A 17112-nucleotide genomic window follows, 5' to 3' on the forward strand; every position below is an offset into this window, starting at 1 on the left:
AAGCACACCTCTTTGACTCCCCGGATCTGCACTTTCTCCCCTGCGCCCGAATCTCCAAGCCAATAGTATTTATAGGTTGCGTCTCCAGGACAAATAGACGACTAGGTGGAGTTCCGGTTTTTTAGAGCACAATTTTCATGATGCCAAACTCCGCAGAAGGCAAGACCTTTCCACAACTGCATTCCAAACATGTTTCCCGGTCCTTGTGCGTGAACGATTGTCTCTCTGTCGATTTCTTTCCTGTTCAAGCGTCAGTGCATGGCATTCAAGCTGCTGTGCCTCTACAGGTATGTCTCGAAAGGCGGATGCAGATGACTTCGAATTGGAAGAAGTCGCTGCAGCGAGAAACAGATCTCTCCTCAACTCTGGCGTACCGGGGCGCCGGCGCGTTTCCAGTGTACCGCACTTCCGTCCACGCGAGATCAGTGAGATCCAAAATCCACACATCATTGAGAGCTTTTCGGGTGTATCTGTAACCGCCGTGTCCTCCGAAAACGACAATTTTCGACTTTCCTTCGCTGCGCCACAGACTCGCCGTATGGCTGCACCGAGGCGGAGGCAGTGAGGCACTCGTCTCCGTCGAAACTCCCTCTGAAAACAGAAGAGAATCGGCTTTTTTCTCAACTTGCTTCCTTCAAATCTTCAGGCAAGTCAGAGGCGCACTCTATTTTTTTGTGCCTCTCTTTCTTGAGCACAAAGGAAAGAAACTGTTGGAAGGCAAGCCTTGGGACCGTGGCGCGACATCGCCGTCTTCCAGGCGACATCCTATGCAGCAGGGAAATCCATCAAGGCCAGCTTTTTTTTCGGTGGATATATATACGTATATATATACATGCAGATGTATATATATATATATAGGTAGATAGATAGATATAATTATGTGGAGAGAGAAGTGCATATATATATATATATATATATATATATTTGCCTGTGTATGTGTATGCATTTATGAATCTTTTCTTGCAGATGTTGCGACGTTTTTTGGCTCGTCGGATGTCATTTACGTACATCTGCTCTTCTACCTTGACAAATATGTTCGTATACGCAAGTACGTGCATAGACATATCCACACACGCGTGCTACATGTATGTCGCTTTCTTTCTATAAATATTCTTCATGTCCACTTTTTTGCCTCCCTGTGCATGAGAGGCAGACCTACCAGAGTCAGTCGGCAGGTCTTCCATCGCAACCAGTTGAGACATGTAGCCGAGAAAGTCTTCTCTCTCGGGTGACGCTCCCTGAATCGACCGACACAGACAAGCCGTCGACTTTCCTTCAGGGATTTTCTGCTCCCCTACGGCACAAAGAAATTGTCCAATATATATGTATATAACAGAGGTACACAGATATGTTGGCACGTATGTCTCCACGTGAAGAGGTTGTTGCACAGATCAAAATCACATCTTCATAGATACGTGTATACATTTGTATACAGGTGCACCTATATAGGTATGCATATATATATATATATATATATGTATATATATATACCTATACATAGATACAGATATGTACACATCTGTGTATTCGCGCTCAGCTGGCGTTTTATGAGTCAACAACATGTCGTAACGAGACGATTTACTGTCCTGTGTTTGCGAGATGCGTTGGGCTCGTGGTTGTCCTGTTTCCTTGTTTCTCTCTCTTTTGCGGAGAGCGAATGAAGCGCCGACGCTCGTGCCGGCTCTGTGATCACCGCAAAAGACGAAGAGGTCGAAGGGACCCCACTCACCGTTAAATTCAAGTTCGGCAACAGATTCGCCATCGCCGAGTTTCTGCGAAGACAGGAGAGACAGGGCTTCAGGTGTGTCAGGAAACGTTTGCGGAAGAAAACTTCGTTTTCTCTCTTCGTGTGTTGTCCTACATGCAGTGTTTCTTCACCAAGCACACTGGCATTCCGAGAGTCCTGCAGGGGCTTCGATATGCAAGGAATGCGATCTGCGTTCTCCTCGATCCACAGTGTGTTGCGTTCTTGTCGTTTTTCTCCACACGTAGGATTTTCGGCCGTCTCTGGAGAGGCGCGCATTTAATGAACTGATGTGAATTTTAAGAAGAATCCAAAGGTTGCATGTGGACGCACGGACCGGGATGGACATCAAAAGGCCGCAAACACTACAAAAGGCAAGAATTGTCGGTGAGTTGCCAGTTTTACGAGACAACTTTGAATTCAAAATAAGACAAGATCCGTCGTCATTTTAGAATTTTGTACGTCCAGGAAAAGTGCACACCTGTACAGCTACGAAAAAGCAGGCGTGTATTTTGGAGTTGGACATTCGAGAAAAAGTATCCTTCTGACGCTGTGCATGTCTATAGCAATTTACATTTTAAAAAATATTTTTTCTAATTTTGTAGTTTTAGACGCATTTCTGTAGTGTTTTCTGTTTTTGTGTCGCCTACGCTGCATCTGGCTTCTTGTTGTTGCCGATATTCCTGCGATTCCAGACACCAAAAAGAAGAGCCTTCCTCGTCGAAAAAACGGTTGCAGCTCCACTAAGAAAGGGTGTGTGCACGCAGAAACAATTAGCCGATTCGACTGAGAAGGAAAATTCGTAAACGGAAGGATGCCGGAAGCCTGTGAGACTCGCGTTGTCGTCAGACATAGACCGCTGAAGATCATTGCTACCGAAGGTGTTGAAACGATCCTAGCACCAAGAGAGACATGCCTGTAGAGGAAGCTGTACACGGTGCTTGTGTGCTTCTCTGTATGAAGAGAAATACGAAAGACGTCGAGCTTCAGACAAGAAGTGAGACGCGAATAAAGGCCCTGAAAAAGGCTCTTTGGAAAGAAACGGTACAAAGCAGAGGACAAAAAGGACCGCAGCAAACAGACACACCACCCCAAACGAAGAAGCAAGAGAGAATCACTGAATAGTCAAGGGTGGCCTACACAACCTTGTGTGCCTGCAATGGGAAGACTTATAAATGCAACGTCCTCTGATGACTTGTGCGGAGACAGAGGTCGCTGGCCTATACGGGGCAAGCGCCTTAAAGTTGTACCTTCAAAACATGACAAGCAAACACTCAAAAATATGTCTAGACATGAACAGCCACAGACTCCACCAGCACGAGAAAGTTCTTACAGAAAGCAGTTATCTATATATATATATATATATCTGCATATAAGAAACATGGAGAATCGTGTATTCTTTCAACACCAAAAACTCCATACACATACACACATTATATATGTATATATATTTATATGTATCTAATCATATATTTCTTCAGTCTCTGATAGTGCTTAACACATGCAAGTAACTAGATACAAAGATATATATATATATATATATATACAAATGTATATAAGAGTACAGAAGTGTGCGAAAAAGGACATAACCTTTCAGCGTCGCTGAGTCCTCATGCATGTCGGTGTGGGTTTGGGGTGTGTTTCAAGTGTCTGAGGCCTCCCTTACAGTCGACTCTCAGGCAACTGTTCTCCGTCCTGCGAAACGGCACAGGAGATTTATGCTCGTTTTGAACAAAGCAAATGTTTTCACGCCTCTAAAACGACGCACAAGGCCCTTTACCCTTCCCTGGATCTCTGGCAAGCACCACATACATGTATACATGCATATACGTCAAATGCATGTTCACAAACGTCTACGTATATGCGTACTTCTATCCCCCTTCATATATATATGTATATATATATATATATATATATATATCCTGTTGCGTCTTGACTGACACGAGCATTCGGTTACTGGGTCCGCCTATCTCAGTGGAGTCTCAACTGTCCGTCAGTGTCGGCCGTGAGCTAGCTTGCTGGAAGGGATGTTTGGGTTCTTTCTGTCGCGACCTGGACCAGAAGGAACGGGAAGTGGAGGGTGGTCTCAGACGAGGAAAGATGACGTTTCAGGAGAGGCTTCATGTGTGTTGAATGCATGCCCGGCGTCGAGAAGTCGCGTTTCACTCTCACCTCTGTCTCTTCGCCTTTGCAGACGATCCTCTTGAAGGTTTGTGTTGCTGAGCAAAAGATAAAGTCGAGGCGAACGCCGAAGAGGCGAGAAGTCTCCTTACATTGGATTCCGTTGTTGTGTTTGGGCCGCACAAACGAAACTTCGCTTCATGAGCTGACTAGGCCAGGGAGGAGCATCGAGGGTGAGACGAAATCGCATCCCGCGAGTGTGTGCTGGACTCGATATTCTCGATCTCACGTTATGGCGCGCAGACGTCTTGCCTAGAAATCTTATGTCTCTGGGAACTCACTTTCCTTCACGAACTACGATCTCACCGAGCGTCTCCCGAGTCGTGTCACAGAAACGCATTCACGCAGATCTATTTACATACAGACGGAAACCACGAACGAGAGATTCAGGTACTTTTGTGGCGGTGGGGGGTCGGCGTCGCCACAGGGTGCGTTCGATGCAGCGCGAATGTGTGTGTACACCTAGAAAAGGAGGCAGGCGTCTTGGTGTCGCTGCGCAGGTTTCTCTCAGATATGTTTTCTCCACAGAAAGACTCACAGACGTCGAGAGTCCAGGTGTCATTTTTGCAGACGAAAGGCGATGCCGAGGAACAGCCTCCAAAGAAGAAAAGAAGGTTCGACGACAGGGCAGTACAGCTGTGCATTGCTCGTGGCGGCGGCCGTTGCGCCAGAGGGATGCGAAGCTCTCTCCATGTCGCTGTCGCTGAGGAAATGTTTCGACACAGGGGCGAACGAGAAACCACTGAGAAAAGAGTCGAGCACTGATCAACACCGATCAACACTGATTAACACTGGCAACAATCGTAGAACATCCCTCCACCTGCGACATACCCAGTCGTGTGGTGTCAAGGAACGTGGAACAGGCTTCTACAGAACTGAACTGTGGTGGTGGTTCGTCGGTACTCATGTCGTGTGTTTTACAGAAGCCACACGCAGAAATCTTCCAGGCAGAAATTCGAGGAAATACGCAGGAAAAGAGGAGGAGACGACAGTCGGAAGAGTCCTGCTCAGCCCAGGACAGAGATGAGTCGACCGCCGTCGCTGGCTTCCTTGACTTCTGAAAGCTTTTTCTGTGAGGTGCAAGGCTTCCACCTCAAGCTGGTCTCCTGCAGGTGTTGCGCCTCGAGTTTCTCATACACGTACAGAAACGTAGGTGACGTGAGTGGACAGAAGGACTTGTAGGAAGGAGGAAGTATCTGTGGGGTTCCTTAGGAGCCTTGGAAGCTCTCTAGCGTTCGACGTTTCAAAAGAGACACGCAACGGGAGAGAGGTGTTGTCTTCCACGAAGCCGGACTTGAACTGTTCAGGAGAGTCCACGTTTTCTCGGAGAAGAGAAAATTCGTAAAGGGCACAAACTGTCAGCGTTCTTTGTGAACGTTCTTCGTCTATTTTCTACGAGATGAGTGGCAACTTTCATGTCTTTTTCTCGAACCCATTTTTTCTTCTTGCTTGTAGGACGCTCAAGTGACAGTCGCGCGCACAAGCATCCCGTCTCCACAGTTGCGCCTTTGTCTGTTGGTTGAGGAGCCGAGACTCTCCGTTTAGAGCTTGACTGTCGCTGGCGTTTTTCCGGGCATGCCTGCTTGTTTCTCTGCGCTGAATCTTATCTCCACACTACCTGCGTTCTAGATGCAGTGTATGGACTGCTCCTGTCACGCGTGGGCGCTGAAAAGTGATACGGAAAAGCGAGTGGGGGACCGTTGGTTCGCAGCGACTTGTGAAAAGTTTACACCCTAGGCACTTACTCCGGTTGATGTTCAGCAGGTAGACGTCGTTATTCGGAGCGGGATTCTCGTTACAGTCGAGACGGCCATCGACGCCACCAAAGAGAACAAGCCCGGCTGCCGTCGCCGTCAGTGTGTGTCCGGACCTTCCCGAGACCTTTGCATCTCCCCGCTGTTCCAGCTTCGTCCAGAGATAAGGCTGTGGCTGATGGAAAGCGAAATCGACAACAGAAGACTCGACTCTTAGCTTGTTTCGTGGTTGTCGCTTCTCCAAAAAACGTACGAGTGCCCGGGGCTCTCCGTACATCCTTCATGGCACAACGCTCCTATAAGCTCGGGAGGAAGGCTGCGTCTAAGGGTGCAATGGAAACGCCCATGCGACGCTTGATCAAAAACCACAGGTAAACCGAAAGTGTAATTTTGAAGAATCTCTGGCGCCTGGCGACATCCACATGTCAACAGGGAGTACGCTCTGTAGGATGACACACGAAGGAACTGTCACCCTCTGAGACAAATACAGAGTTCCAGACGCAGGGACCTTAGACGCGTCTCTCTGTACTTGGAATCGTCTGCGGTCCATGTTTCGATCTGCGTCGATACGTTCATGGAAGGCGGATGAGATTCAATTTGAACACAGGCACACGTAGCTTTAGATTACAGATGGGAGAAACCTTGTCTTCAGGGTGGATAAGGAATGAAAAAAGGGTGTAGCCTTATGCAGTTTTATTCAGTATGGGCATGGCGGCAAATGAATGCAATTCCTTCCCCCGTGTGCCTGAGGTTCCGGATACGCAAGGCTACGAACGGGGACAAACGAGCACGGCGTTGTTCACGAGTAGGGATGATCGTGAAGACCGCAGGTCTTTGAAGTCCGAAAAGAGCCGAAACGAACCCAGTTCTTGAATTGAAAGTGGACTGCGTGCGGTGCGGAGGAAAATCCTCGTAAAACCGAGGCGCGAAAACTCGGATCCCGCCCAACGGACGGCTCACCATTCTGACCGTTCTGGGAGGTAGCTATGTGGATCGTGAACAGACTCCTTTTGTTCCGTTGAAGAAATGAGCACTCTTCTCCGCAAGTTCAACGAAGACGCTGCGTTCTCTGAGGAATTCAAGCGTTTTTTCGATGGCAGAAAGAGATATCCAGATGGCTTCCAGTGCAGGTACACCAGAACAAAGTCTGCGAAGATCTGCCACACAGGAAAACTTCAAGGCAGTGGATAACAAAAGAAGTAGGCCGGTGTGTCCGTAAGAGTTGCCACTGCCGTCTTCCCGGTTTGTGGTCGAAGATCATTCCACGGTGAAAGGCGCGGAAAAGCAACAGCGCCCCAGAGTGCTCTCCCCGAAACAGGCTCGGAGGCTGTAGAAAAGGAGCGTTCAGGGGCTTGCAGAGGCAAAGGCGATTGGAGTTTCACATTTCCAGAGTTCGACGTTTAGGCTTTTGCCTGGCACAGACGCAGCTTTGTCGTTGTTCTTTGCTGAGACGAAAATGCGGGGAATCCTGCGAAACTGCAGCACCAACTCGCTTGACGATTTTACGCGGACTGAAGCCCTCTGGGATCCTTGCGGCATTGGGCAGGAAGATTCCGGAACGCGCGTGTACACATCGCTGTTTGTCAAGGAGATGTGGAGTCACGGGAGAACCGTTTGAAACGCACAAGCGGGGCTGCGGCTCGGAACTCGATGTTGAAAGGGAAATACTCGGCGGTTCAGGTCAGCAGAAGAGTCGGAGGTGTAAAGGTGGTGAAGTGTGCTCTCAAAACTGGCGTATCATCCAGGAGAGCCCGTGTTGGACTTTGTGTAAAAACGGATTTATAGATCTGTACACTCTAAATGGCAGTATTTGAAAGGAGGTCACCAGACCCGAAAGAAGGTGCGCGCCTATCCTTGTTTGTCGACGAAACACGCGAACATCTGCGAATGTAGAAAGAGAACTACGCAGAGATATGCACTGTTGCGGGTTGAATTTTGTAGAGTCGATGAAAGGTGCTTGTTAAAAACGCAGGCTGAAGGCGATGATGAAAAACTCACATGCATATATATCTTTAAATCGCGATGAAGGGAAATGAAGAAACCTTGACTGGCTTTCCGTGCCTCGTTTTTGACCCCTTTTGCCAGCGCCTCGAGTTTCTTCCGCTTTCATCCACACGTCTTTGCTCCTGTCCCACTGTCAACTCTTCTGGTGCTTTCGTGTGCCACCTGGTTTTTCTATGACAGAGGAGTCCTCTGTCGTCGCTTCTGCTCTTTAAGAGGAGAGAGGCAATCCCTCTGCAACTAAGCACTGTTCGTTAAAGCAGGCTAGCAACGTCGCCGAAGGGGAACCCGGTTTCATTCCTTTAGTATTGGTGTGTTTTCCAGAACCTTTGAACTTATGCTTGGGTTTGAGGCTTCTCAGAGGAGAAGGAATTACCACTTAATAGCGATGTAACTGATTCACTCTCTGGAGAAATATCAAACCACGATGAGATGTTTGTCCCCGAGGAAGAAGAGAAACGATGAAAGAAGCGAAAGAAACTTGAGTTTCTGCGACAGCGAGTGTCTGTCCTGTGTGGCCTCTGCAAGGGGGCTGCTTTAGCCTTGGGCGGAATTGGAGAACTTTCTGGATAAAAGTTTGAGACGCCTTGCTCCAAGCAGACTATGAGGGAAAACAGCAACTTCCGAAGCAGCTTGAAACACGCTTTCGCAAGCTGTCGCGCCCCTCGCGTGGCGCGCGTTTCTTGAGTTAACCCTCCTTTGCACCACGAGCACGCATCTTTCTCTGGAACTCGACACAAATCCTTCGCCGTCGGCAACACTAGATTCTTCAGAGGGAACTCTATAAGGCCTGCTGTTCTGAGAAACAGTTTCTCTCGTGAGAAATGCTGCGCCCTAGAACGCCAGGGACAGCACTCAAATGCACTGACAATGAACCCGACCAGTACATTTCTGGTCCTTCCACTCCCGCTTTCTTATCCTCAAATCTCAAATTGAACACATTGATCCCATCCAAGTCGCGCATCATGACGTCAGAGAAGTCAGCGACGTTAACGCCGTCAGTGCTCATTCTTAACGGTGATGAATCGAGGTCCCGTGTGCCAAACTAAATTTCGCTATATGGTTGCCACGACAGTGAATCTACAACGACTTCTCACGAGGGTGTTGCCTGCTTCTTTTTTTCAGCCAAAGTGCACGGTCATTCAGAGTCTAAACAAATGAACAAAGAGAAAAGCGAAATCCGAAAACAGTTTGTGAAATTTTTGAGGGCCATGCAGCTCGGCACCTCTGAGCCTCCTGTTGCCAGGTTTGACTCGTTTTCACAAATACGCAAAAACAATGAACAGTTTGCGATGTTCTCAAATGCCCTTGACCCTCTGGCACCGACAAACAAGATCATAGAAACAGACTGTATAGGCCACCACCACGCACGATACTGGTTCTGTTGTTTTGTGCGCAGCTGATCCACGATAAGTGATTTCGACACACATCGCTATATGTCTGCTACAAAAAAGCCTTGGTTTTGTCCAGCAATTTTGTCGAACGCAGCATTAGCATTAACTGGCGTGAACTCGAGCAAAGACGGGGGTGATTTCGGACAACTGGACTGCCGATTTGTCAACCGTTTCTCTGAATTAAGCAAGCGAGAGGGCAGCACTCGGTGATGAGGTGGATGCTCACCAGAAGTGACTCTCTACAGGCTTACCCGCTTCCTATCAGACTGTTACGTCTACAACAATCTAAAACGTTTACCAAATCGTTTTATTCACTGATGTTAGCGACTGTTTTCCCCCGTCCACCTCTCGACAGAGGCATGAGTCGCTGTGGAACTGCCGGTACGAATTCCTAACGGGGTTTTCAAATGGATAAGTTGAAAACTACTTTGCTTGTAAATACCGAAGTCTGCGACACTAGATGTGAGAGAGTGTCCTGTTTCTTGACTCGGTGTTGGTGTAGTATCTTAAAAGAATGGAATGCCGTTTACCACAACAGCTGTCGATGCGTGATGCAGGATCCTGCACTGTGTAGTTGAGACCGAATAAACAGAGAGACATAAGCGTCTCTTTGGCCTTCGGAATGTAATTTCATGAACACCTACCTCTGCATCCTTCTTTTTCCGCTGCTGTGATCTTGCAGCGAGCTAAAGGGACTGAAGGAACTCTTGACTGGCACTTTTACGTTTATGTAAACGACAAAAAGGCAGCACGACTTAAGAGTCCGAGGGAATTCCCGTGTGAAGTCCAACTTCATCACTCTTCCCACCTGCTGGGTCGCCGTGGTTCTTTGCCAGGAAATTCTGTTTTCTGTGACCGGATGTAAGCCCTACGATCGCGGAACGACCACCCACGCACCGTGCTCAAAACCGTCTGGTTTCAACGAACAGTTGGCGAAAGGTTGTCTTTACAACTGTGCATGAATGTTCACTTCAACACACTTTGTTCCAGTTCGTTGTGGTCTCCTGGCAGTTTCCGGCACTTCGCCGCGAAAAACAAAGTTACGTTCCTTATTGTGGCACTGGAAACTGTCGGCTTCTGCGAAGCGAGAAACGTAGAGAAAACCCCGACACACAGGAACATCCTTTTATTCTGAGAGCAGAATGGCAGACTGCTGACGGACTTCGCGACTCTCTTCTCCGGCGGCTCCTCCACGAGGAAATTCCAATTCGCAACCGAGAGAATATCGAGACCGGACAAAAAACCGTTAGAATCCGGTCGTCAAAACCCTTGAAAGAGACAGAGCGCTGGTTCCAAGCGAGAGCCTGCTGCGTTGTGTAAATTCACTTCTAGAACGTTTGATACGCGTGTGCGTACGGCGAGCTCTGCGAAAGCGTATACACTGGGAATCCGAAGTTTCCATTTTATTCTACCTTGTTCTGACGGGTAAGGACACTTCGAGTTGATTACTACTGATTCACAGCTCAGCGTCCTTTAGCAGCGAGAGAGACGACCAGTCAAATTCCAGGGGGGTCAGAACCATCGTCCTCGGAGCCGTCATCTCTTCTGTGACAGGACTATCAGCAATCATGGTTTCTGGGGACTCCAGACTACGAAAAGACTACCGATTCGGATGTTTAAAGTGTTTTTCTAGTGGATCTCAGTTCTACTGTGGGAGAGTGGCTTTTGAGAACAGCTGGTATTTATCTGCGAGTCTGCTTCAGGCACCTGGCTTCCATTATCAAGCTACCGGTATGGAAGAAACGACGTTTGTCTTTGCGTGTCGGTCTGTTTCGCTGTCGTCGAGAAACGGTCCGCATTCTAAAGACGAAGAAAAAAAAAGATAGAAAATGGGGAAAAGTACCTCGCATGCAATGTGTCTTCCCGTGGCTGTGGTTTCTCTCTGTGAAACTCTTCGTTCAGAAGTGCAGGAATGTTGAGGTCTGTGAATTCACCTGTAAGGGAAGAGAGAGGCTACACAGAGACCACTGTGTTGACAGCACGATATTTCTCTCCGGCGAGTCGAGAGAAAACGGAAAATCGCAAAGATCGCAAAGCGTTAGAGAGAGAACGAAGTCTACCGGAGATACGCAGTGTGTGGAGTGAGCACGACCGAGAATTCACAGCCAGTGGAAACCTTGTCGGATGATACGCACAGGGATCTGAGACACACCAAGAAGCCCATAAACACACATCCCCACACCACAACAGAGAGGTGTGTTGAGTAGAACAGTAAAAATGTTGAAGAAGCACAACTCAAAAACAAAAGAAGAAAAACAACTGCCACCGTTCAAGAGAAAAAACACTGCCTCGACCACCCCCAAAACTTCTCTACTTCCACAATTTACGGAGTGACATGTTCTTCTCCGCATCCTTCTTCATAACCTGCACCAAGGCAACGTACACACACACACACACCTCCAACAAAATAGAATTCTTTCTATACCTACAAATATATATATATATATACCGATTGATGTCCGTAACTAGAAATTGATTCAAAGAGACTGAAAACCTATCCACAGATTTACATATTCATATATGCATATATATATATATATATATATCTTATACGTATGTAGGTGGACGTTGACTACGTGGACGCTATGAGATTGACCACACTGCCAAGAGGTTCATGCTGAAATTCTTTCGACGTCTTTTAAAAAGCGTCCAAGCCTGTAAGGAGTCTCTTTGTCGAACGGTTGTCACAAGACGACCGTCGGTTCCTCCCACAGAACACCCCAGAACTGGGCAAGGCTTTGCTGTCACAGTTGCGCACTTTGCCTCCACTTTCAACAAGTCCCACGAGAAGCCGTACCGCTGGCTGCGCATGTGAGTACGTTTCACCGTCATTATATATATATATATGTACATGTATATGCACGCATCGGCAGGTATGAAGGAGGGACGAGCCGGATCTCCGAGACTTGAGATGGAGGGAAGGAGAAACTTGCCAGAAGAACGAGACAAGAAAACACTGGGAGACAAGCTTCTTGAACGCGGCATTTGCTCGAACTCGCACACCCAGAAAGGTCAGGTCCAGTTAAACGAGACGTACGCGCCAGGCGAGAAACGAACTTGAACAACAGCCATACCAATCGAAGGAGGATTCAACCACTAGATGTTTCAAAGAGTGCGGCTCTCTCTATACACGCAGATATACGAATATGGATACGCACACATATATGTGAACATATCTATCTGTATCTATATCTGTTGCTCTTGACATATATATATATATATATATATATATATATATACATGCGTATAAATCTGTACTTGAGTATGTATACCAACACCTTGATATCGAGACAGATTTGAGCATGCGACTTGATCGAGTACTGGGCTTTACCGGAATAAACTCGAGCGAAACGCACACGAACTTACCTTCGCGACAGCCATCTCAAAGTCTTCTTGTGTAACAAACATACGCCGTTCTCTCAGCGCAAACATTCCGGCTTCTGTGCAGACAGCCTGCGCACAGAAGCAGCCGAGAAAAAGCGCGGAGATACTCAGTGAGAAGACAGCCAGCTCTGCAGAGTCTAACGGGATGTTAGACCAAACACTTGCGAAAGAAGAAACAGCTTGGATGAGTCCACAGCAGCGGATCCACGTCTCTCAAAGCTGCGAATGGGGCAGCAGCTGAGGCACCGCCAAATAGAGCCTGTGCGCAGCAAGGGGAAGGAGCTGGCACAGGCGTCCTGTGTAAAAGACGACAGCGACAAAAGGCAAGCAGAAAGGAACGAAGAAACGGAGAGAAACCGCAAAAAGAGAGAACCAGAAACGTGGTAAAGATGAAGAGAAAGACAAGACACCTGCGGTGTATGTACACTCTCACCTTGACTTCGGCTCCCGACGATCCGTTCATTTCCTGGGCAATTTTCCGCATGTCGATTCCACGCATCAAATTCATCTTCCGACTGTGAATCTTCAGAATCTCCGTACGCGCCTGACGAGGACGAAACGTCGTGAAATACAGTTGCGCATTTACGCGACCAAGTAACCACACAAACGCTTTCTACACACACCCGAAGAAGTATATATGTATATATATACATGCACAAGTTTATACATATATATATATATATATATAATATGTAGAGATATACATGCAGAGCTGCACGTCAGCATACACGCGCTAGATGCACATATAAAAGGAAATTGCATGCGCAGGGGACTCCTGTGAGGCTCGACTCCGGCGTTTGACCGAAGAGAAGCCTACGACACCTGGCTGGCTGTGAACGGATGTAGGCTGAGACCGAGAAAGCCGCCAAGAGCATGCGTTTTATTTTTTCGCATGCATCTTTCCCTTCTCCCACTGTCTAACATACAATGGCAGGTTCACACGTAGGTGCGGAAGTGACGGAATATAAACATGGACACACACGTATGTTTTCTTGCTGGTGTTGAAACTTGCACCTTTGGGTAAGGAAGGAAATCGAGGGATGAATTTTCCATTTGCTTTGAAAGAGGCACGTTGAGTGACTGAGGAGAAGCCGTTAGGCAAAGCTGTTTCGTGAGGAGTCAAAGCTAGGGAAAGAGCGTCAAGAGCGCGACGCGTAGAGGAACACCGGCGTGGAAAGAGAACGACGTTTTGTGAAGAGATCGAGGAAAAAGTTGACCTTGGAAGGCAAGAGTTTGACAGAACTCACGTCGACATTTGGGTTCGGGAATTCGATTTTGCGGTCGATGCGTCCAGGGCGAAGGAGCGCGTCGTCGAGGATGTCGATTCTGTTCGTGCACATAATCACCTGGAGAACACGAAGAAAAGAAAAGAAAGGAAAAAAGGGGAAATTCAGCGGATGTGCGCGCCTCTTCTGAAAACGGCAAAAAGAGTTGACAACGGTGCCTCTTGGTGTTCGTCACTTTTGCCGTTTCTTTCTCCCCCCCACTCTTTCCGCTTCCTCTCTCTCTCTCTTTGTCTCTGTCTGTCTCGCTTGCACTCTTTGCTCTTTGATACGCGTCGTTCTCTCTCTCTTCTTTCCTCGGACTTCGTCTCTCTCGCCCCCCCCCCACTGCTCTCGCCCAGTTCCTTGACGCGTTCCTCTCTTTCTCTCTCGGTTTTCTCTTTTTCTCCTTTTCTTCTGTTCTACCTTGATGTTTTGCGTGGACTCGAAACCGTCGAGTTGGTTGAGCAGCTCCATCATGGTGCGTTGGACCTCGGAGTCGCCATGTTCGCCCTCAGTTCGCTGGCTTCCAATGCTGTCGATTTCGTCCATGAAGATGATGCTCGGCGCATGTTCGCGGGCCATCACGAACAACTCTCTCACCATTCGACTGCCTTCGCCAATGTACTTCTGCACCAGTTCGCCTCCACTCACGCGAATGAATGTGCAGTCTGTATGGTGAGCGACCGCTCGAGCGAGCAGCGTCTTCCCCGTCCCCGGCGGTCCGTACAGCAAAACGCCCTGCAGCGCGAAAGAGACAGCAGACTCGCGGCGAGATTTCGTGGAGATACGCACCGACGCAGCGTCGAACGGAGCAGAAAGGCTTCGCGTTCTTCTCAGAACAAAAGTCGCGACTGGCGGCGCCAGTCGCCGAGACCTACGCACCGGACTGGGATTCCGGAGCTGAACGGCGCTCTTCAGAAACAGAGAGAAAGAGAAGGTCAGAGAAAAAACTGCGCGACACGAAGCGAGAGAACGAGAGCGAGAGAACGAGAGAGAGCGAGCGAGAGATGGAAAACGATGTCGCGAGTGCTCTGCGAAACGTCTGTCGCTGCACTGACTCCCGCCTCACCTTCGGCTGGGAGATGCCCAGGCTTTCGAAGAGCTCTGGATGCTTGATAGGCAGTTCAATCACTTCTTTCACCTCCTTCACTTGCTGCTCCAAGCCGCCGACCATCTCGTAGGTGCTTTCCGGTACTTTCTCCACTTTCATCAGAGAGACCAAAGGGTCGATTTTCGTCGGAAGAATCTTGTGGAGCCTGTAGCTGTCGTTCAGCAGTGCCACACGGGTGTTGACTGTGCACTGAGACAAGTCAATGTTCTTCGCGACGTCAACAACGTACTTGCCCTCCGGATTGACCTGAACGGAGATGCGCGCCCGGGAGACAAGAGCGAAGAAGGCGAGTAAGGGGAGAAAAAAGACAGAGAAGACAGAGAAGAGAGAGAAGAGCGAAGAAAGAGAGAGAAGAACGAAGAAAGAGAGCGAGAAGCACAAAGGATGGATGAGCGGAGACAGGAGAGAAGGAAGAGAAGAAGGGAGGGGAGGAAACGCAGTGAATGGAGCAGAGGAGGCAGAAAGGGGGAGGGAGAAGAAGTGCAGAGGAAGGAAGTGAAGAGGAAATGAGAAAACGAAGAGCGAAGAGAAGATCATGAACAGAGAGAAATGACACAGAGAGAAGCCGCCGAAAGAACGCGACGTGAAAAGACGAGAAACCAAGGCAGACGAGAAACGACACAATCGGATCGTTACGCGTCGGAGCCTCAGGTGTTTCCTCCTGGAAAAAAGAGGCCTCTCGTTTCTTCGCAAGTCCAGAGAAACCACCCTTTTTTTGAGGCATAAAAGCAAGAACGGAGACGCCGCAAAGGAGCAGATGCGCGTTGAAATGCCGCGGAAAAAACGAAGACTTTCTCTTGCATCTTTTTCCAGAGAGACTCACCTTGACAAGAACTTTGTTACGGCCCATCACCTTGACAACCTCGCCCACATAGCTGCCAGGCTCGAGCAACACCTGGAGCTCATCGCGGAGTTCTCGCACTGAAGGAAGATAAAAAATACTTTCCAGAGTCCCCTTTTACGCGCTCGTTCGCCGCGTACTGTTCCATCTTCAACCGCTTGTTGAAAGAAGACAACGTGTTTTTTCCACTTTGCAACGTGCGAGTTACCACGAAAAAACAAGAACAGACGCCCTCGAGGTACAGAGAAAACGGCGCCTTCCGTTCCCCAATCTCCAGGAAACAGCTGTCGAGTCGTTCAGGTTTCACGAAACGCGGTTGCCACTGAGAGAAAAGAGAAAGTGCCTTTCCTGTTTGCCGCGCGTTCGAACAGTCCCCGAAGACACACACACACACACACACACATGCCCTCCTGCCTCTGTCGTCCTTCCTCGAAAATGGTTTCTCAGACGAGGATCCTTTCTCTCTGATGCAGCTCGACACTGAGACACTGCCGTTCCTCGCGAGCTTCTCTCTCCTCGCTCCCCCGAGTAATTCTATCCAAGGCGACAGAGGGAGCTGCACAGAAAGGACGGGTATCATAAGGAGAGCGCCTCTGTCTGTCTACCAGGTCCTTCTCTTCTTTTTCCTGTTCCCTCGTCTCAATCCACTTCTTCGTTTGCGTCTCTGCAGGTTCGCGTCGTTTTCTCTTCGTCCTCTCTCTCCTTCTGTGTCTTCAAGACTCGCTCGCTTTTCCACCGAAGCTCCTTCGTCTTCGTTGCCTACCTTTCGCGTTCAGTTCGTTCCGCTGAGCCTCAAGACGTCGCTTGTCTTGTGTTTTCGCGTTGATGACTCTCTGCAAGTTATCGATTTTCTGCTCGTAGTAGGTCTGAAGTCCGGAGCTCGGGCCGTCTTCGCCTTCTGTCGCACATGGCGGCCGGAGAGGTCCTGCGAGAGCAGACATCTTGTTTTCTGCTACCACAGCAAGCCAATAAGCGCGACCGGAGCATTATCTCCGGTGAAACATACATCCCCCTTCACCTGCCTTCACGCAGACGCCTGGTCACTCGAACGGACGGTTTTCTACGAAGACACGGCGAATTTGTGCGCGTACATGCGCAGGAAAAGGCAGGAAGACGGGGGCGTCAGTCGACTTCAGGGCGCCGGAGAGGAAGGATGGAAGCGGAAGAAGAAACTTTGCAGGAACGAGAGAGAAGCAAGGAAGCAAAGGAAAAGGTGCGCACAGCGCGGAGGCCGGCGCCGGAAGTGGGAGAATCTAGGAAAGAAAGAGAAACTCGGAAGAAACGGCGTGGATCCCAGACAGAGAAGAATCCACCTGCCTTGAAACGAACTGAGAAGGCGCCCTGACGAATCTTGAGTGTGTACGTACACCCGAGGAGAACGGGAGAAAAGCGATTTTTTGCCGGACAGAAACCTCGAACTTTTGACTTTTCCTGTCT

The 17112-nt window shown here is 48.8% G+C and overlaps 2 protein-coding genes across 2 annotated transcripts; both read right to left on the minus strand.

The window, feature by feature from the left end:
• Positions 1 to 265: 265 nt before the first annotated feature.
• Positions 266 to 6642, minus strand: TGME49_261018 (kelch repeat-containing protein; the record flags this gene model as incomplete). Its single annotated transcript, XM_018781252.1, has 9 exons — positions 266 to 591; positions 1160 to 1238; positions 1730 to 1772; positions 2395 to 2427; positions 3411 to 3439; positions 3917 to 3963; positions 4464 to 4628; positions 5671 to 5854; positions 6640 to 6642. The coding sequence occupies 9 exons, from the start codon at positions 6640 to 6642 to the stop codon at positions 266 to 268; spliced, it is 909 nt and encodes a 302-aa protein (XP_018637087.1).
• A 4446-nt stretch (positions 6643 to 11088) lies between these two features.
• TGME49_261010 (tat-binding family protein, putative) lies at positions 11089 to 16616 on the minus strand (the record flags this gene model as incomplete). The annotated part of the gene is made up of 8 exons (XM_002365213.1): positions 11089 to 11438; positions 12441 to 12527; positions 12892 to 13002; positions 13706 to 13804; positions 14147 to 14461; positions 14793 to 15080; positions 15658 to 15755; positions 16439 to 16616. The coding sequence occupies 8 exons, from the start codon at positions 16614 to 16616 to the stop codon at positions 11385 to 11387; spliced, it is 1230 nt and encodes a 409-aa protein (XP_002365254.1). The 3' UTR covers positions 11089 to 11384.
• Between the last annotated feature and the right edge of the window lie 496 nt (positions 16617 to 17112).

Source organism: Toxoplasma gondii, chromosome VIIb, assembly GCF_000006565.2.
Source record: "Toxoplasma gondii ME49 chromosome VIIb, whole genome shotgun sequence".
In the NCBI taxonomy this organism is placed as follows: domain Eukaryota; phylum Apicomplexa; class Conoidasida; order Eucoccidiorida; family Sarcocystidae; genus Toxoplasma; species Toxoplasma gondii.